Here is a 23,179-nt window from a genome sequence, read left to right as displayed (position 1 = left end):
AAACTCAGTTAAAAATGGTGACAAGAATGTTTTCTTTATTTAATAAGACGAAGCCCGACTAATCAAGCCCTACGCGTTCCACGGATGTGATATCCAGATGGGACATCGACACGTATAGTGCCAGACATAAAATAGCGGAGGGGAACACTAACCAGATTTTTTGTCGGACTAAGTAAAAAAATATATATCCTTATTGCATGATTTGGTATTTCTATTTATTTTTCAGAGGGTAATGAAGAGGATAGTAAAGCGCTATATATTTGATATGCAGAGAGAGGCAGAGGGTCCAGAAGGTAGGTTTTGTGTATTGAGTCTCTTTGTTCTTTCCAATAGTGTTACCCTTGTAATGAGCTTACGGTTATTTCTTACATAGTCTTACTCACAGGACAGGATTTATGTTTGAAACGAAAAGGACAATATTTGATTGTCAAGGGGTTTTCTAAATTTTTGATATCATTAATTTGCACCAGACATCTGTGGTTCCGGCAATTCCACTAAAACTAAGTGTTGATGATGTCACTATTGCGATTAGTGACGTCATCAAACTCGTAGTTTTAGTTGAAACATCTGACTAACAATTTCAATGGTGCAAATTGATACACATAAGATTTTTAGAAAACCTCTTTACAAACCCTTTGAGTCCAAAAGTAACGAAAATTAATGGTTCGAAGACGCTCGTTGGTTCTGATAGGAGTTTGTCTTCAGAATTGAACGCAAGGCTACGTCCTTGACACTATTTAGGATAACATTACGATTCCGACAAATCGAATCATCCTTACTTATCCTGACAATTATAGAGTTGTCAAATATGTCTGGAAATTTGATGCAATTTTTTAAAACCTTCTAAATTTTTCAGGTGACTTTGATGAAATAAAACAAGATATATCTAGTTTCCGATATGAAATGTTAAATCATATTTCTGTACGTCAAACAGAAACAAAACAACAATCTGATAAAGTTGACAAATTAAGTGAAAGACTTGAAAAAATAGTTCAACAACAAGATATGATTTTAAGACATTTGTTGAAATCCACGTCTGGATTTAGTGATGATTTTCAGATTATTGAATGTGATCCGAGTAACTCTAGTCAACAACCATGTACACAATTAAGCAGTAGTGAACCAGACGATAGTAATTCCCGCCAAACAATGCGACCACGAGCTGCTATAAGATTGAACACTGTTCCTGAAGAATCAAAAGCTACAGGTCAAACACCCATTGCCAAAGATGAATCAGCACCGGATTGTCCTATAGCACAACCGGAAGCATCAGAAATCATCGAGTCAAATGATATTAATATTAATTTATAGTTATCATACTTGTATTCAAACTAAAGTGCCTACAACTTTCCTCGTATTTCATGGTATATATGTCGCCATTGTTAGTATGCAATGTTTTGTTATTCATTTATTTATAATTTGTTTTATTATTCAACTTATTTATTCATTATGTATTGAGATGAAAATGTGATAAACAGTTAAATTTTGGGAGTAATAATAATAACTTGTTATGTATAAACTTCAAAATATAACATTATTGTCAGCAACACTTTGTATATTTATTAAACGGGCCAAGATTGTTACAATGGTATATTCTTTTATATGCAAAATACTATACATGTATACACTGCTGTAAATATAAATCTCGACAGCCAAACCTACCACAATTCTTAGAAAAACTAAATAATCAAAAATTTGTAGAAAACGAAGCTGCTCTAACTAACGATAATACAGAAAGCATAATATGAAATGGTCAATAATAAATACTGTAACACAAAATTAGGCTCAAACTCTTTACACCCTATATCCTCTAATCTTATTCTCTACTCTTCTACCCCCCCTTCTATCTTATCATCTTTTCCTGTACAAAACAAATTTTCATTCTATTCTCTTTATTCAGATCAAAACTATATACTAAATTACAATTGTGTAAAACTATATACTGTACATTTGTATATTTGTTTTGAATAAATAAATTGAAAAAAAAACCCTATTGGCTCTTGAGTCCAAGTACAAAATCTATATTGAATTTGAGCTCGAATAAAATAAATTGGCGTTATTAAAGCGGTTTTATATTTGCACATCTTTTTAAAACTCTTGTATTCCTTTCAGATAGTATACAGTATAGATAGCTTATGATGTTTATTTGTTTATCATTTTACCGAGTATTTAGAGCCTTCGACTTCTGTACCAACTGTATTAAGCTCTCAGTTAAGTTTTATGCACCTATTTTGGCATATTATTTCTCTTTGCATGCGAAGACCGACAGGTGGCATTTGGTCTGCATTGAGAGAAATGTTGCAGAGGCGAATGAGCTCTATGGGCACAATTGGTAATTCTAAACACCCATCTTCTGTGAAATGGTGTTCTGTTGGTGCAAGTGTGTTCCATCAACAAATGAGGGTTCTGCGCTTGCCTTAAGATGCACCCCAGACTGGGAATAATTTGTTTATGTAAAAAAAAAAACGAGTGCATAATTATGTAATAAAAATATTTTCTATAGCAGTAAACATGAAATTTATCAAAATATTAAATTTATACAAAATGTAAATGAACGCTTAATATAGAGAAATCTTCTATTTCACCATATGAATTCAATTTCCGCAGCATATCGATTAAGATTGGTATTAGTTTACCAAAATAACAACAATAACCCGAATAACAACCGATGTATGATAGTTATCGATGGCATTTAGGATTCTGTTCATATTCAAACACAACAAAACAAGATATAAAGATTTTGTAACGCTATGATGTGCTGTATAAAAAATAACGTGTTAAAGTAAGGCAGATCAAATGTGGGTTCGGGATACACAAAAAGTAAATAACTAGCTCACGGGGGTTATTTTATGTTTAACTTTGACGGTCATCTGCCACTGCCTTGCTTATTCACAAAGTCAAAAGCATTTTTGTCGATTTAAATGCCATTAGATCATTGTTATGCATCTATAAATAGGTTATCATTATGCTCTTTTCACTCTCTGATCTCTGCATTCTGGCTGGTGTTTCTGGTGAAGAAGACGGTGAAGCATTCACTACTACTGGTTCTTTCTGTTTCCTCAGTAGTATAGTGGGTGACGAGTTTGCAGAATTACCTTCGTTTGATGATCCCGAATATCTTCTTTGCAAATTCTTCTTTGAAAGGTGTTGCTCAGGATTAACTATGTCATCAGTTACAGCTAAATTTTCAATGCTAGTTATCGAGTTGGAATTAATATCTGTTATATAAGGATTATAATGTTTAGGTTTATTAACTTTAGCATATAAATCGTCTATATCTGAATTGTCTATTTCATTCTTCAAATCATCATCTACAGTATTAGGATCTTGTTCATGATGAGTGATCATACTAGGACTCTGTTTATTTACACGAGCGTAAAGCTCATCCATATTTTCATCGTATTTTGCAAAGATTTCATTCTCTTCTGATTCTTCTTCATGCTGTTCCATTGGTAGTGTTTTGGTACTAGGTTTGGTTGAACGAGAGCTTGATACCAGAACCTCAATGCTGTGAGAAGGATTTCTATTGGGTAAGCTGAATCTCTCTCTTTCAGAAGCATGCATGGGATCTGACTGTGTAGAGTCTATACTAGTAGAGCTAGCACTCTGAGCTCTGGCTAATTGCATCTGGTGAAATAGAATAGCATCTCTATCTATATTCTGCTGTATTACTGGCTGTTTGCTGAATTCCTCGAAGGAAGCAATGGTATCTAAAGAATCTGTTCTTTCATAAGGAACATTAACTTCCGGTTGAGGGATGGTCATCTTCCGTTCCATTAAGGCACTCTCTGATTTTGCGGCATTTCTTTTCTGAGAATGTGACCAATTTTTACCTTTATGGTCATGAGCTACTTCTGCATCAACATCATCAACTGTGCTGAACATATACTCTAACTCCCGATCTTTTACTTCCTCTGTCAATCTTTTCTGGAGGTTGGACTCCCAAGTTTCAACTGGGATATCTTTATTTTTACTCACTAACACAATATCTTCTTCATTAAAGTATAAATCTGCATCAGGATCTCCGGCATTATTTTTACCAAATTCATATTCTATCTCCTTATATTTCACATCTTCTCGAAGACGGTGTTGTAACAAAGACTCCATATCTTTTATTTGTTTAGTCCTAGTGATGTCAGAGCTAACCACTGGTCTAGCCTTAGATTTAGATACTTGTTTCACATGACCAGATTTATCAATCTTAATGGGTCCAAATGTGGATTCCGTTTTAATTCTTTCCTTCTCTCTCTCAATCTCAGCATGTTGTTGTAACATTGACAGTAAATGTTTCTGTCCTTCCAGTTGTTTATCTGATAAAGATTTGATTCTCTGTCGTTCAGCTTCACTCAAAAACAATCTTACTACCAAGATCGCAATATTTTCTTTTGAACCATAGCCTTGAGCTAGATCTTGTAGTCGTTTAGCAGCTACCACAGGGTCAGGGATGTCTTTGATCTCATGGATGGCTTCATCATAAGACATATACTGCCACAGACCTTGATTGGCTACGATGATCAATTTATCATCATCAGTTAGTGTGGTAGATGTTTGATGAGGGTTTGGAATAACTTGTGGATACAAATAACTGCATCCTAATAACCTGGTATTAAATGTCACACCACTAACACGACCATCCTGAAAATATAAACATTCATAACATGTAATAATTCTATTGTTGGTGTAAGGTCTGATGCAAATATGTCAGACATAAATCAGAATTCACTCAGTATAATTCATTGGAATCTAATTTCAGTTGTTATATAATCTCATATATTGAAGTGAAATACCAAATGACACATGCAATCAGACATGTAGATCTTATTTAATGTGAATTAACTGAATAGCTTTCTTATTGTCCACTAAGTGCCAAGAATATATAGGGACAGATGTACCAGTTTTATAGAATCAAAAATTGTGACCGGTGACCAATAACATATTTTACTTTAGAATATTTTGAAGACCAGGTACAATAATGTGAAAGAAAGAGAGATCAATTTTCTTTATTCGGTTCTAACTATCTAAAAAAAAATAAATCACATGCCTAGTTACAAAGCCTTTTGTATAAGCAATTTCATTCTGTACCAACTCAGAGCTACTTTACTGAAGGTTAAGGTATGTGCCTTGCAAATGGCCAATTACTAATTTTGCAGATAGCTTGCCAGGCAAGGTAACATACGCCCACTGGCAGCTGCAAGGTAACATACGCCCACTGGCAGCTGTCCGAGATGATAACTAAATCTTTATTGACCAATAGTATATTAAAGATCTTCATAATAATGCCAAATTTCTCATATTGAAGATCTTTGTAGTTGAAAAACCCTGAATATCAATTTATGGTCAGTTATGCTGAGTTTTTCCACAAATCTTTTTAAATCAATAGCATTACCCAGAAGCATTGAATTATCACACTCCTCTGGTGTCTGAAATTTTCCAAGATATATAATAATGTATCATCAAATTCACACTTACTAACTAACATAGACAAATTTGAACTTTACTGAGATCTCATTAATATATACCTGCATACCAAGTTTCATCAAGATCCGATAAAAGCTGAAGCCCTCATCGTGTTAACAAGTCAAAGTCAATGAAAAATTTATTTTTACTAAGTCAAGGGCAATTACTCAAAAAACGTTCATAGAAAAATCGTCAAATTCAAAATTCACTGCCGTCTTATAAATTCCAATGCTCACACCAAGTTTCATCAAAATCCATTGAAAATTCACATACTCGTGTGGGCGTAAAATTAGTTTGAATCAGTGCTTTCAGAATATGATCTGTATTTGTGAAATGGGTATCAGAGTTAAATATAAAACTCTACCTCGGTAATAATACCATCAGATTGACAGATTCTCTGACATTCACTAGGATTAGTTGATACAGTAAATAGTTGAGATAAACAAACAGCTTTATTCTTTCTACACAGTACTATCTCTGTATCACCAACATTAGCTAGATATAGTATTGGTGGAGAGTTGGTGTAATATTCTATATGTATAACACCTCCTGCTGCACCTAATCTCTGTCCTAGTGTCCTTAATCCCCTGAAATTATAAAATGTCTTAATAGATGGTCGCACACAGATATATTTCAATATGCAAGTTCAAAAGTCTTCAAAATTGACATGGTATACAGAAAACATGAAATTAGATGGTTGAAGAAAAAAAGGCTCCAATGTCAACAAATACGCAAACAGTTTTGGTAAAAAAGAGCCATAAGAAATACCAGGCATTACGTAAAGAAGATCTTAGAAGAAGCAGTATAAAGAGCTAAAATCATAAAAAATTGAGAGCTTATTAGATCAAAAGTTATTACCTATGGCCAGACAGCATGGAATATTTTAAATAATTTCCATGTTTTCCTTTCACATTTATTTCCTTCTGAATAATTTCAGGAATTATCTCTGATAAATTTTTAGCAACTTCCTCATTTCTTCCACCATCAAATACACAAAACAATGAATCAGTTTCACCCATGAACTGAGGTTTATTTATGACTGCTACCGATAATCTGAAAAATTTAACAGTTGTCTTGAAATTAATTCCTTTTGTGTGTCAGGGGAGGGCAAATCTAAAATACACTACAGACTACAACTAATAGTTATTACTTGACAAAGGCACTGAAACCCTTATTTGTTTGAATGCTTTGTAAGAGTTGCATTATCATGTTATTTCGATTGATGTGGAAGGCTACTTACTTATTCCTAATTCCAGAAGTTTGAGAAAATCCACTTTGCCATAATTTTTTGTCTTTTGGTGTTTCTATTGTTGAGATATCTAATAATGATCTATTCTGTCCTCTCATATCTACCATACATATCTTCTTAGCTCTGAAATATCATTACAACAAATTCTAGCTAATCCAGTGAAAACAGAATAATCCATTATATCAATCAGAACTAAACAATCTCCACTTAAAGAAGAACAGTACTGAATTCATATTTGGTCTTAACAATTGAGAAATCGTATGAAAGAAAGTCTTATATCAGTATTAACAGATCTTCAAGGGCCTGTGATTATACTAAATGTGCATTACCTTCAAGAATAGAAGAGTTGAAAAGATTTAAATAATCCACTGCAAGTTATGAACAGATTATTATTCATCTGTGTGAAATAAGAATAAAAAATCTTACTTAGCATGATTAATTTCCTGTGATTTAACAGTAATATCAGGATTACCAGAAATATCTAATAAATTAACTTGTGAATTCATCAAATTCTTCATGTTAACATTAACTAGTCTGTTAGATCCAACTTCTAAAACCTGTAGGGAACAATTTTGGGTGGGGGTGAACCAGACTAACTTCCAGAAGGACTGGCAATAATATAAGCATTTTTCTTACCCTGAAGAAGATTTGAACCAATGGTGCCTAACAAACGACTATCCACTGCCATAAAGAGATAGTGTACTCCATGGGGTTGTTTATACTCTTTATTTATGAATAGTGATAAGACATGGTAATCTTGATTCAGTGTATGAAAATGGCGATTCTGTAAAATATTCTTCTCTTACTTATAATAGGTTTTTCATTGGTCAAACTCAATGTTATATAATGGCTCCGTGCTCTCATATACCACCTAGTCTACTATTTCAACTCAAATTGGACTCAAATCTATTGTAGTAGATCTTACTTACCTTCAACATTGAAGAGTTTTTAAAGTTTGGTATTTCTTGAAGTAAATTTGAATTGACTCTTAAAACTTGTAATTTAGGATGACGACCAAGAAATTCTGGTAATTCATGAAGATTATTTGATGAAATATTTAATTCTTGAAGTTGTTCGAGCTTCTGTATATCACTGAAAAGATAAATGTGTGTCACTAAAGAATGGCATCCAATAAAATCTGTCTGCTTATGAGTGAAGATTCACGGTATTTAAATCATATAATTATCAGCAAAGAGATTAAAAAGAATTTTTCTGGTCTTTCATGACAATTATTACTACTATCTGCACCAGTTCAATTTCTGGTCTGATGTTTGTGGATCCTGCAACAGCACAGATATCAATCATATATCATGTCCTGAACATTTACAGAACATTTTCCTGCTTAACACTTATTTGCATAAGGACAGATTGTCAGTCACTATCATGAACCAAAACATGCAAAAAGTTTCATGTATTGTGCACTAAAGACTAAAATAGTGTTACATTTTGAATCTGGTATGACTGTGTAAAACTATCCTTGTATATACTTACTCATTTTTAATTTGTGTCAGTTTATTGTTGGCCAGATGTAGTATCCTTAATCTTCTGAAGAAACAGACTTTATGTGCAGCTTGATTTCCTACTTGATTAGCAGTGAGATAGAGTTCTTGTAATTTATTCAATGATTCATTTCTATTAGGTGCTGGTAAATCCACCAAATTATTCTTGGTCACATTCAAATATCGTAATCTGTTGGAAAAAATTGAATATTGAATATTGTTGCAGCTTGAAGCTTGTGATGTAGTTATCAAAAAGAGACAAGTCACATTTTAACTTCCTTACATGGATAGTTCTGGACACACATGGATTTGAAGGCTCAAAATCACCGGTGAACACTATTACTAACTACTATTTTACTTAGATACCTTGGTTGAATGGATGGAGAATGTGTAGCGACCGTCCCTACTAAATATAACGACTCAAGGAAGATATCAACTTAGTATGAAATCCTTCATATTCAGTCACATGAAGCAATATTATAATAAGCTGTCAAAACTTAATTTAATGCTTAAGTTTTGGTGGTAATATTGATAATAAATATCATAATACTTACTTGTGAGAGTTAATGAATATTTCTGGTGGTAATATTGATAATAAATATCACAATACTTACTTGTGAGAGTTAATGAATATTTCTGGTAGTAATATTGATAATAAATATCATAATACTTACTTGTGAGAGTTAATGAATATTTCTGGTGGTAATATTGATGATAAATATCATAATACTTACTTGTGAGAGTTAATGAATATTTCTGGTGGTACGATTGATAATAAATATCATAATACTTACTTGTGAGAGTTGATAAATATTTCTGGTGGTAATATTGATAATAAATATCATAAAACTTACTTGTGAGAGTTAATAAATATTTCTGGTAGTAAAACTGATAATAAATATCATAATGCTTATTTGTAAGAGTTGAAAAATATTTATGGTAGTACTATTGATAATAAATATCATAATACTTACTTATGAGAGTTAATAAATATTCCTGGTGGTACTATTGATAATAAATATCATAAAAATTACTTGTGAGAGTTAATAAATATTTCTGGTGGTAATATTGATTATAAATATCATAATATTTACTTGTGAGAGTTAATAAATATTTCTGGTAGTAATACTTGTAATAAATATCATAAAACTTACTTGTGAGAGTTAATGAATATTTCTGGTAGTAATATTGATAATAAATATCATAAAACTTACTTGTGAGAGTTAATGAATATTTCTGGTGGTCATATTGATAATAAATATCATAATGCGTACTTGTGAGAGTTAATGAATTATTTCTGGTAGTAATACTGATAATAAATATCATAATGCTTACTTGTGAGAGTTAATAAATATTTCTGGTGGTAATATTGATAATAAATATCATAATGCTTACTTGTGAGAGTTAATGAATTATTTCTGGTAGTAATACTGATAATAAATATCATAATACTTACTTGTGAGAGTTAATAAATATTTCTGGTGGTAAAATTGATAATAAATATCATAATACTTACTTGTGAGAGTTAATGAATATTTCTGGTGGTAATATTGATAATAAATATCATAATACTTACTTGTGAGAGTTAATGAATATTTCTGGTGGTAATATTGATAAAAAATATCATAATACTTACTTGTGAGAGTTAATAAATATTTCTGGTGGTAAAATTGATAATAAATTATGTTGTAAATGTAATTCTTCTATGATACAGTTTTTGATTTCACCAGGTAGGGCTGTTAATAAATTATGATTGACTTTTAATACTTTTAACTTCTGGGCTCCGTCTAATAATCTAAAAAATATTCAATAATAAATAAAAACCTTAACAGGATAAGAACATCCCAAGAGAAAAAAAAACAATGTCATTTAACAGTTGTCTTATAACAGATTCAGGGGTTTGCAGAAAGAGTAAGTGTTCTCTGTCCATATCAAAATTGAATTTATATTCATAATTAAATAAAACCAAAGTTTGATATAAGTGAAAGAAATATTTAGTTTCAAAAACTTAAATCTGTAAAAAGTGCTCGATTTACAGGACTACTTACTTCTCAGGAAGTTTGTTCAGATGATTATGACTGGCATCAATTTTCACCAAGAAAAAACAATCACCAATCCATGAGGGAAGCTCACATATTTCATTGCTTAAATTGTAAAACATAAAACTTATTCATCATTAAGAACAACAGATCGCAGTTGCATCACACACTTACAATAATAATTACTAGCATTGACATACTGTTTATAATCACTTGAATATGTTTATTAACAGTGAATACATGTACAATGTGGCAAACATGAAACATTTAACTTATACTTACAAAGAAACATCTATACTGGTAACATATTCAGCTTTTGGGCTGATGGTAAAAATCTTAATATCTGGAAAATTAACATAATATATTGACCACTTAAATAAGGAATGATGAAAATACAAATTAAAATTAGAAATAAGTATGGTAACAATATTATGGAGAGGTAAAAAGGTGTGTTTCATTATCTGTATGCATCTAAGAGTTGCAAAAGAGTAAGCAAGCTTCATAAACCTAAAAAAATCTATAGACATCAGTGAAAATGCCCTGCTTTCTAGTGAAGTTATCATTTCATTTTAGAGCTCAATTATATTTTTAGAACTTGGACTTTAAATCAATCAAGTTTGTACAAAAAATTGATTATGTATACATTTACTTGAAATACTTACTATTATGAGAAGCATACAGGTTTTTCAGAGCACTTCCATTGAGTTGTAATGAAGTAAGTTTATTCCGTTCACAATTTAAGTATTCCAGGGCACGTATTGCACGAATATCTAATTCCTCAATTAAATTATCTCGAATATCTAGATGAGTAATATGTTGCAATAAATAAAATTTAGTCATGTCTACAGTAGAAACTTTTAATTTATTCATTCTGAGATCAATTTTTTTCACATGGGACATTTCACTTAGTAAATCTATAGGCAAACTTTCCACTAAGTTTCCTGCCATGATAAGACTATCTAGTTTATATACAGCTAGTTTAGATTGTAGAAGAACACTAGGTATGGTTGTAAAACGATTAAAAGCTAAAACAACAACATTTAAATTTCTCATCTCCATTATAACTTCTGGTAAGTATTGTAGTCTGTTATTATGTAGATGTAGTAACTTTAAACTGAAAGTAAAAATTTAATTGATATGAATTTGATTTCAATATCTTGATTCATGCTATGGACAATTTTTATAGTGATTTGAATAATAATACACATTATGCTATAATTTAGGCAATACATATCTCCTCATACATCTATTATATATTTGATTCAAATGACTATAATCTAATATGAAACTTAATGATATAGTTCTTGTTTCTTAAAAACCTAAAGACTCATTTTAGTAATAAATGTGATATGGTTCTATATACAATTTCACACGTCACAAACTTGAAAACTTGAGAAATGGGTTGTAGGAATACTTCTTTATTGATTCAATTAACAATGCAAGACAAGCAATAGTGTCAATAGGAATACTTCCCTTTGTGGTATGAAATTTTGCTTTGTTAACAGTTATACTTTTGATTCTAGAGATATTGCTATAGATAAAGCTTACTTGACAAGATCACCGATTGTTGATGGGATTTCCTCTAACTTATTACTGGCTAAGTTTAATTCTATCAATGATCTCATTCTACATACTGGTAGAGGAAACACCATCAAATTATTATCTGATAAATTCAAACTTTGAAGGTGGCTAAATCTGAAATAACAAATTATAATTCTTACAAGCAGAAACATAATCTTATGCCATTTCCTGGGGGATATGAGTTATGTGTCTTCAAATACCTTAAAGGCAAAAATATTTATTATCAGACTCTGTTCTTCCCACAATCTGCCCAATCAACACTCACATCCTTAACAGATATAGACCTACTGTAGATAATTTAAATTTCTTAAAGAACATAATACACCAGTTACTCATCACCAGATATAGGAACACACTTTCTACTTGTTGTAAATAAAAAACTGTGAGAGCAGAAAATATTACAATTTGGCAATTTGTGTTCACAGTTCTAATATGAATGGAATAGGAGGTCAAAGTTATATTTTGAATGGAGTAAGGGGTTACCAATCTATTTTTAACGAAGAAGGGGATTACAGTTCTATTTTAAATGAAGAAGGGGATTACAGTTCTATTTTAAATGAAGAAGGGGGTTACAGTTCTATCTTAAATGCAGAAGGTGTTACAGTTCTATTTTGAATGGAGTAGGAGGTCGCAGTTCTATTCTAAATGGAGTGGGAGGTTACAGTTCTATTTTAAATGAATTTAGGAGGTTACAGTTCTATTTGAAATGAAGAAGGAGGTTACAGATCTATTTAAAATGAAGAAGGAGGTTACAGTTCTATTCTAAATGAAGAAGGAGGTTACAGTTCTATTTGAAATGAAGAAGGGGATTACAGTTCTATTTGCAATGAAGAAGGGGGTTACAGTTCTATTTTGAATGAAGAAGGGGGTTACAGTTACATTTAAAATGAAGAAGGAGGTTACAGTTTTATTTTGAATGGAGTAAGGGGTAACAGTTCCATTTCAAATGAAGATGGGGGTTACAGTTCTATTTTAAATGGAGTAGGAGGTTACAGTTTTATTTTAAATGAAGAAGGGGGTTACATTTCTATTTTAAATGAATTTAGGAGGTTACAGTTCTATTTTGAATGAAGATGGGGGTTACAGTTCTATTCTAAATGGAGTAGGTTACAGATCTATTTAAATGAAGAAGGAGGTTACAGTTCTATTTTAAATGAATTTAGGAGGTTACACTTCTATTTTGAATGAAAAAAGGGGTTACAGTTCTGTTTTAAATGGAGTAGTCGGTCTGAAGGAGTAATGGGTCTTAAGGAGTAAGAAATACCTTGGCAGATCATCTAACCATCCAATAGTATATATATCCTCCTCTATAGGTCTGTCACGCAGGGCATTATGACGTAATATTAACACTTTCAAATCTTCATTAATAAAAACTGTTTCTGGTAAAAACTCTAAATGACAGTTGGATAAATCTGCTTTGGTTGGCAATTTGGATGTTGCCTGTAATAAAATATTAAATTAAAAAAAGAGATAATATGTTATGATTTCAGGTGAAACTTCTGAAACAAATTCTTCAGAATCGAATTTTTTTTTTCAAAATTCATGCTTATGGAAATTAGATTGATATATGAACTGGTGTATCCATGCTGAAAACTTCTGATAATCAATTTATTTGTTCAATTTCTTATCATTTCTCACCTTTTTCAGTTTTTTCAACCATTTCATATAATCAGAATCATCAACAAAGGATAAATAAATAGAACGACCACCCTGTTCATGAGATGTAATTCTTAAACAATTAGATTGTCCTTTAATCTGTATTTCTTCTAATGAACCCTTAGCTAACTGTACTACTGTAGGCTTAGATGTTTTATCTGAAACAAATGTTGTAGGGAAGTTATAGACTATTAGGTGCTGTAAATTCACTTCAAGGTGATATGGCCACTGCTTTTTCAAATTCATCTGGTGTAAGCTTAAAATGTCTCTACCTAATAAAAAGGCTTTTAGTCTTATATGAAACAGAAATATGGTGTCCACATAATTTATGTTTTAAAACAAATAATATGGGAGTCATGATGACTCAGTGAGCTAGACGTTTACATGCTAACCTGATGTAGTGATGTAGATCAAATTGGTTGGCATGAACAATGTGGGCTAAGCATATAAAGACTGAAAATCCAAAATGAGCAGTATTGCATAGCCTACAATTACCCATCTTCATTATCCACATAGGAGCAGAAAATATGAAGAAAAACTGTATTTTATTTCAATGAATCAATTCGGTATTAGGAATTAGGAATATTAGTAAAATATTTACCTCTATGGATCAGCAAACGTGTTCCTGATATAACACACCTTCTTCTTACCCATTGATGTAATAACTTGCCTTTACGAACATATACATAGGATGATAATTGACTTCTGGAATATGTTCCATCAGATAAAGGTTTGCCTGAAAAAAAAAAAATTGTAATACTCAAGATAATTTCATTAAATGATTTATCTCAAATATTTCAAAAAAAAATTTATGTGATGTCCTTCTTTCCTTTTTTTAGGGTTTATCAAAAGTTTTCTTAAAAATCTTATCATTCAGTCACAATATACAGGATGCAAAATTAATGGTTTCATTGTTTCTCGAGATACATACATTGTCATATTTGGATGAATAATATTCTATTCAATTGTAGAAAAGTAAAATTTCAAAACACCTTATTATCTTGGGGTACTATAAACTTTATTCACGCCTTGTTTTTAAGACATGCAAGGTTCATAACACAAATTACGTCATTGATAAGATGGCGATATCATATGAATGAATAGCCTAGGTGACGTCACTGAACACACGTTCAAGAGCGTGAATATTTGCTTAAAACTGCCCTATCTAAGAAATGTGTGATGGTTAAACTTCATCTGAAAGTATCATTATACATCAATTCTGATTTTTATGATGTAAATATGATTGATTTTGAGTTACTAGGACTGGAGACGGAGGCTATTGGCAATTTCACTGCAGTGACACGCTGTTACCTTTGTTTGTTTGCGCTCGTTCTGGATGTTAATAAAAATCTAAGTGTTCACTTCCCTAACTATGTGTGAGAGTGTAAAAGGGGTATCTGTATGTTGAAAAGTTAGAGGAGTGAGAAAAGAATCAAGGATCAAATTCATTCAAGGTCTTTTCCAACATTTCAAAAATAAGATTAGGCTACATTGTATCTTTCAACCAAAGAAATTAATTTTGTGGTAAATAAACATGTCAACGCCCTGTAAAATTTGTGCACCAAAGAAAGTAATATCCTATATATTCATTTGTATCTTTGTTTGTTCATAAAACCTTGAGTCAACATTCCACACTTTCACTGATTCATTCATCATTTTATACTGCATTATTCAATGTTTTTAACAAACATTTTTACATGTATGAATTAAATTTAGATTTTGATTCACATCAATAAATTATATATTTGTTGAAGCATAGCGAAATACCTTCAAACCAACAAAATAGATGATTTGAAAGTTAGTTATTTATACCTTATAATCTCCACCTGTTCTCCTACTGCTTTCTACCTTTTAAAACAAATATCAAAGATTGGAAGATATCTTACTTCAACCGTCAAAAAAAATATAATCCATGCCTTCATCACAACCAAATTGGACTATCACAATGCCCTCTTTCACCGACCTCCAGAATACCAAATAGAAAAATTACAACATATCGATTTTTAACAAACATCAGGAAATTTGAACATATTTCCTCAATCTTGAATTCTCTCCATTGGTTAACAGTCAAAGAACGAATTGAATTCATAATACTTTTACAAACTTACAAAGCCATAAACAAAAATTCTCTAACATATATTCAACAACTGAACGTTAAGATCTTCAAGTCAGTGTTTATTAAGCGTGCCATCAGTTAACCTCAAAATCACCAAACAGGCTTTCACGTACTCTGGACCTGTTTTATGGAACAATTTACCATCAAAATCTACTGACATCTTCAAGAAAAACCTAAAAACTTTCTTGTTTAATGATTCTTGAGTATTACTTCATTCGCGGAAATTTATTGATTGAGGGCACAATAAGAACTGAAAAGTAATTTGCACCATATAAGTGAACTATTATTATTATTATAAAGGTTAGCTGATACTGCTTGCAATCTATAAGCTATCCTGATAATCTACATGTTCCTCCAGACAGTGATGTATCTTATTATAGGTTTTATTAAAATCATAAGAAATTTCAACAGCTCCAGGTAATGCTTTTCTGAGTGTGTCCCAATGGAAGGTTAGTAGGACCACATCATCTATTTGAAACTAACAACTAAGAATACTTTTCAAGAGAGGATCCTCATAATATAAATTCAGCAACTAGATTGTTAAAGCTATATGAACTTGTATACATGATGAAAAGTTGTCATGGGGATTCATATGTAGTATTCACATGGAGACAGAAAAAAGATTTTTTAGCTTATCAGTAGTTTCCTTTCACTCAAATTGCAAATGAACATACTTGCTCTCAAAACATAATTTTCATTTACGTAAACAATCCACATTCCAAAAATATTATTCAGGATGTTTATGAGAAATAAAATAGAGAAAAATCAATAAATAAATAAATTCTTTATTTGCTGAAGCAAAACCCATTATCTATCGAACAACTCTCATACATTAGACTTATAGATATTAATTGATCTGAAGAAAGGAGAATTACCAAGCAGAACTGAATATTTTCAGGTGTAAATAAGTGAGATAGATTAAGGATAAATTGGTGGTAGGTACATATTGACCAGAAGTCATTAGAAAGTCAATAGGCAGTATTTAGGGGTAATCTCGGTATATGGTGTCTTTAGCATGATTATTATACATAGCCATGAACTTGTATATCATTACTATAATCATTATATATTATAATCTATAGATATTTCATAGGTATTCCCATTATATATATCTATACTCACTTGAAAATAAAATAATTTCAATATTTTAAATGCAATTAGGACCCAAGTTTGTGCTGATTATTAAATGTCTTGGATTGCCAAGTATTGATTTACAAATATGGATACAATATACATATTGAGGCATATTTTTCGACACATTAATTCACCTATATTTGAAGCCGGAACTTGTTTCAATTAAACCAAAATCCATTGAAGATTCGACATCTAGATTTATAGAAGATAATATTGAATGTTGGATAACACGAAAAAAAAATATCCCATGACCTTTTTTTCATTTGAAAGATGATAATTTTCATGCAAAAATATTTTTTTCAGAGTAAAACCACCAAAGACTAAATTTCATAAAGGAAATCATAAACTTCAAAAGCCTTTCATACTTAACAGTTCTGTAGAAAAATTGTTGATGTGTTTTATAGTTCATGAACTGAATTATCACCTTATAGTTCAATATACTAATATTAATTTACACATTACAATAGGATTTTCTACAGATAGAAAATTTGGTGTTCAGCAATTATGATGCATCTTAAAGCTAAATATGCAAAATATGAATAAAATATGAATACTGACTAGGAAGGTCTGAATTTAAGCTTGTAATGAAATCATGATGGATCACTATGAATTGATTAAAAGTTTAACTTTAGAAGATGTGGGAAGTATTTCTAGGATTTTTTAATAATTTGTTCAATTCATACAAATTCTCATATGAACAATGATAGAACATGTTCGAAACCAACTTATTGACTGATCCTTCTATACATGTCATATTATTGGATGGTCAAACACAATCCTAATTCGTATCAGGTCAATGGACATGACCTAAATACATGTGGTCAAGATGGAAGTAACAAGTCTAAATCAATGAAGCGAAGATTATGATTAATATTAAGAATATGTGATGTATGTAGGTTTTAAAATGTCAATGATATCTCTATTAACAAAAATTACTCAGTCAAAATATATTACTCATTTTATATGTGAATTTTTATTAACATTAACTTACATTATATTTAAACATAAAATATTAATAGAGCAAAATATCAAGTGTATAATTATAATTTATTGTTTATAAATATGTCATAGGAACAATATTATCTATATGGCCCTAAAAGAGGTGCCGATTTGACATACTCAGTTACAGAGAGGCATCATGTGTTTTAAAAGAGTGAGCACGATTTGCTTCACTAGCGAAACCCAAAGAACTGAAAGTTAAGTTAATAAAAAAATCTTGTTTTCATTAGAAGTTTGACAAAATTCTATATGGTACCTTTCACTTTCAATTTGCAGGTTTAAAAATAAATAAATAATACAGATTGTACATTCCACTTGTTTATTGTCATGAGAACAACCTTTTTTAAACAACAGATTTTAAACCATAATCTTATTATTTCTGATGATCTAATGATGGTTGGTCAAAATTTGTCGTAAAAATGAATTTATTAAAATGTTACCTGCATAAAATTTGATGAGATATGAAGTGAGATCATCAGCACCTATTTCCTGTCTACATCTGTGATCTGTGTATCCTATACCAGTCAGATAGTCATTCTGTATAGCCAGAGGACAATCAAATGGTTCCAACCGTCTTATTATATCCCCATTCTGTTGTATGTGTAGGGAATTACTAGGTATTCCAAAATGGAGACATATTTTTTGAGCAGGCGTAGTTAAAGTACACGGAAACAATCGAGAGGACGACTCTTGTTCCGAATGATACACTCGGATACATCCATAACTGGGATCTGTATCCAACCATTTAGTTATATCAATATTCCGATCTTCAAATTTACCGTGGGCACGAAACTTGGAAGAAATGACCTGATTTTGATTTGTATACAGATCAGCTAATGAATCTGATAAATCCCAAGTTTCTGAATCACCATTAGTCGCCATGGTGAGTGCAGCATTTTGATGAGTTAATCCAGGTTTAATGATATCACCAACACTCCACCAAGCTTCACCATTGTGTTTCTTCTGATATGGCAAATGATGTGAGTGTTCTGAACTAGTGGTGAAATAAGACTGTGAACTGGTGTTACTTAGTTCACTGGTAGCACTTCGAACTGACATTTCACATCCTTATAACATCTTAAACTCTCCTGAAAAATAAAATATCTGAATAGCTGAATATCTGAACATAATTTTATAATTTGTCATATCTCAATCCTTTAACATAAATATTTTGTTTAAAATATATAAATATATATCTGAAAATACTTCAGCACTTATATCTCAGTAATATATTGATATATCTCTGTAATATATTGATATATCTCTGTATTGACATATCTCTGTAATATATTGATATATCTCTGTAATATATTGATATATAGCTGTAATATATTGATATTTCTCTGTAATATATTGATATATTTCCACACTATATTGATATATCTCTGTAATATATTGATATATCTCCGTAATATATTGATATATCTCTGTAATATATTGATATATCTCCATAATATATTGATATATCTCTGTAATATATTGATATATCTCCATACTATATTGATATATCTCCGTAATAGATTGATATATCTCCGTAATATATTGACATATCACCGTAATATATTGATATATCACCGTAATATATTGACATAATCAATATATCTCTGTAATATATTGACATATCTCCGTAATATATTGATATATCTCTGTAATATATTGATATATCCCTGTAATATATTGATAAATCCCTGTAATATAATGATATATTGAACAAGAGAATACAACTTGAAATAACTATGACATCCTTTAAAAAAACACATCAATTTAAGAGGTAAATCTTATCATTCACAAATGACAGAGAAAGAAAGAAGATATGCAAGAAGTAAACCAGTCAAAGTACACAGAGAATTGTCTGTTCACGAACACTTATTATTCAAAACCATTATTACATACAGTGGGAAAATTTCCTGGTTTAACTTATATATTATTCACTATTCTAGATTTGCAAACAATAAACCATTTAGTTAGAAAATCCTTTACTAAGCACCTTGAACAACTCTTAGATCAATGGTTTAATAAAATAAATAGAAAACCCAATCTATTCCTAGTAAGATATTCTTTATGCCATGTACATATATCTAAGAAGTGCAACAGGTTAATGAGCACTGATATGGTCATGACATTTATTATGATTATTATTTCAATGTCAAATGTCATTGACCTTGGCTATCTTCTGATACTTTCATTTGTGAGGTCTGTCTATTCCGGTATAACAATCTTCCAAAGAATCAAAACTTCTCAACTTTAGACTGTTCTTGCACGTGATGTAATTATCGTAGAAGGTTGATTTTTTCAGGGTCGTTTGCAATTTGCTACATTTGCAAAGTCCCACTCTGCCACGTGTGGCTCTAGTTTTTTTTATTTTCTAACTTCGTCAATAATCTTTCCTAGACTTCATTTGGGTCATATGGAACAATGAGGAAAGATGATTTTTTAAGAGCCTTTTTTAATAGAAGTCTTTTCGTACATTACAATTGTGAGAATTTAAGGCTTTATTTTATTAGAGTATGAAAAAATCTGTACAAGCAAAACAATTCAGTTAATCAAAATCAAAATCGAGAGTAAAGGTTGTGTGTGGTAGTGGACTCCTCCAAAGAGAAGTACCATCAGGTGTTTTGAAAGAGTAAGCATGGGCTACTTTGCAAAAGCGACACCCGCCACTATCAAAATGGTAAAAATCATGAGATACAACCAGATCAATTCAGACCTGAATTAGTATAATATAATATTATTTATTCATATTGGCCTAAAAGGGACATTCCGCTTAAACTATGTGCCCTTTAACATATCTGAAAGTTTTAACTAAAAAAATCCAGCCATTAATTTTTAAACGCCAAAAATATTTAAAATCATAAGGTTTTTAAAGTTTGTTATACGTTTTGGAAGCTAATATTGAGCCATACTTTAGAAATATTTTATAGGTATAATTTATGCACTTTTGACAATGAAAATTTGTTTACAAAAAAGCAGAATGTCCTTTTAATACTATGAAAGGAAACCAAGTTTAAGAAGGTAAATAAAGTGTAATTGGATAGTCTTTGTCTGTCTATTGTCACATTGACATACAAACACTCAATACATTCTAAATATCAAATATATTTACTTTATATAAATAATACTTATATTCATATCCTACAGAAAAATGTGTAAAAGTTCTAACCTTCAATCATTTGACCTATTTTAGGGTAAAGCTTATAGCTGATCAATTCCTATTCATAATGGTCAAAAGTATCAAAAAATCTCAGATATTTTGTATCAATTTTGTTATGAGGTTGACTCTACATGCTATCCATAATCTGACAAGAAAGTCATGCATTTCTGGTTTTGGGTCATTAACTATTCAACCAATGAAAGATTTCCATACCGTAAGTAAGGATTTTGGGATATTCATTTTTAACATTGCAATCTAACTTTCACATGACATATTTTAAAGGAGAATCTCATCAGGTCATACAAGACTAGAAACCTACAGAAAATTCTAAAATAATTCATTTATACATGTCTACTTGAATTTGAAATTACTGATTCAATAGAACATCACTTATTCAACTTCAACTTCAACTTATCATTTAGGCAATCAGCTCTCATTAACTTTCTTAATTAATCTCACAAAAGCTATGAATTGTTAGCACGTAACTGACTGCACAGATTAAACACCTTTCATTATTTTCTGAAAGATGACTGTTTTTTTTACCTACATTTATCAGTGCAGCTGCAGAAGAATAACTGTAGTTATAAATTTTCCATTAAAAAACAGTTTTCATTAACTTTTTCTCACTTGTAGACTAAGGGTATTTACTATCTTTAAGTAGGACAATGTTTTTTAAGTTTGATAGTTTTCAAAAGTAACAGATTCTTATTGATAAGCTTTTTTTACCAACATGGTGCTAGGTCTAATGTCTAATTTTAAGTGAAGTAAATGAATTATAAATACAGATTGCCACAAGATTAATGACCCAGTGGACCTAGGCAGTGTTTATTAAAAAGCAAAATTTTTTAATAGATGATATCGGCAACTGAACTGTTTCCATTCTAAGAAACCTTGAATATATTTATTAACTTAAAAAAACTAAGCTAATATACAGGCAAATTACTATGACTAATTTTGCAACAAAGGTATAAATGAATCAGAACAGAAATGTTTAAAGAGAAACTCTAAAGTGATAACATAGATAGGTAATATGAAAGGATATGAAGTAGTCACACAGTCTGCACTCAACAATATACCGGTATTTGCAAACAAAATTGTACATTTTCTGATATTTTGATAACATTTGAGGTCCTTTTTACTAAAAACCTCTACATTAAACATCAGAAGTGCACATTAGATTTCTCCTCTTTTCTTCTCATTTTCTTTCATTTGTAACAGATTGAAATCATGCATAAAATAAAATAAGTAAGTGAAAGAAACTGATCTCTGTCATATTAAACTGAATATTACGAAAGGCGGGTCAGGACTTCCAACTTCCGACTTTCAAGTTTTTTTTTTCACTTCCGACTTCCGATTTCCAAGTTTTTCCGCCAGCGAGCTGGTAAGTAAGCCTACGCTTTTGTGATCATATCCAATGTTTTGAGTTCTTTTTTATATAAAGCCCACTTTCTAATTGGAACATATATTGTCGGCACAATTAACAGTTCAATTTTTTGACAAAAGATGAGGAGTTTCAACCCTTGATACATGGATATTATATTAATTGATAGAAGTCACAGTTGTCATCTGATCTCAATAAAATTTGGTTTAATTTATATCTAAGAGTCCTTAGACACGTTCAAATTAAGGTATGATTCAACAGAGGATAACAGAGTTTCACAACTGGTCCGCTATGCTAGAGCTTGTTCTCTTTATAAGGACTTTCTGGCAAGAGGTTGAATATTAACCGTGAAATTACTGAAACAGGTTTACTTGACACAAAAACTTGAAATTTCTTGTAGAAAATTTTATGGTCGTTACGGAGAACTTCTTGTCAAATGACAAATCTGCTACTTGCATTTTTGCAGATTTGTTTAGTCAGGCATGAACTGATCTCGTTGCACCTCATGATTTTGACCTTTATAGTAGTGGCGGGTGTCGCGTGCGAAACAGACCATGCTTACTCTTCTCGGATTTGTTGGGCTGCTGGCAAACGACCAATAGAGGGTCTAATTTCTCACTTAAAGCTATCATGCTGTGATTATGCTTATCATATCATTATTAGAATCGTGTACAATATTATTTGATGTCTTTGTATCCTTTTTCTCTAGGTATAACTTTACGTTCTCTTGAAGACCTTGCCAAGTAATAACCCTGTACAACTAGAAAGTCTTTCCAGAGAGGAGCTCATTGGTGTATATTTTACAAAGAACTTTTCCTATCAAGAAATTTCAACAACGCTTTTACTTCACCAAGGTATACAATTAAGCGTGAGACACCTGATGCGGATACTCAGAACTTTGGGTGTACGTAGAAAAC

At 31.0% G+C, this 23,179-nt stretch overlaps 1 protein-coding gene across 1 annotated transcript; it reads right to left on the bottom strand.

Annotated features, from left to right (window-relative positions):
• Positions 1-2,946: 2,946 nt before the first annotated feature.
• On the bottom strand, positions 2,947-18,789 carry LOTGIDRAFT_155730 (hypothetical protein; the record flags this gene model as incomplete). Its single annotated transcript, XM_009068260.1, has 18 exons — positions 2,947-4,635; positions 5,822-6,044; positions 6,316-6,510; positions 6,698-6,829; positions 7,133-7,263; positions 7,636-7,798; positions 8,198-8,395; positions 9,060-9,093; positions 9,420-9,514; positions 9,842-10,000; positions 10,254-10,349; positions 10,527-10,587; positions 10,907-11,358; positions 11,793-11,939; positions 13,090-13,265; positions 13,464-13,639; positions 14,083-14,217; positions 18,171-18,789. The coding sequence occupies 18 exons, from the start codon at positions 18,787-18,789 to the stop codon at positions 2,947-2,949; spliced, it is 4,881 nt and encodes a 1,626-aa protein (XP_009066508.1).
• Between the last annotated feature and the right edge of the window lie 4,390 nt (positions 18,790-23,179).

Source organism: Lottia gigantea, assembly GCF_000327385.1.
Source record: "Lottia gigantea unplaced genomic scaffold LOTGIsca_9, whole genome shotgun sequence".
In the NCBI taxonomy this organism is placed as follows: Eukaryota; Metazoa; Mollusca; class Gastropoda; family Lottiidae; genus Lottia; species Lottia gigantea.
This window is presented reverse-complemented; position numbering and strand designations above follow the sequence as displayed.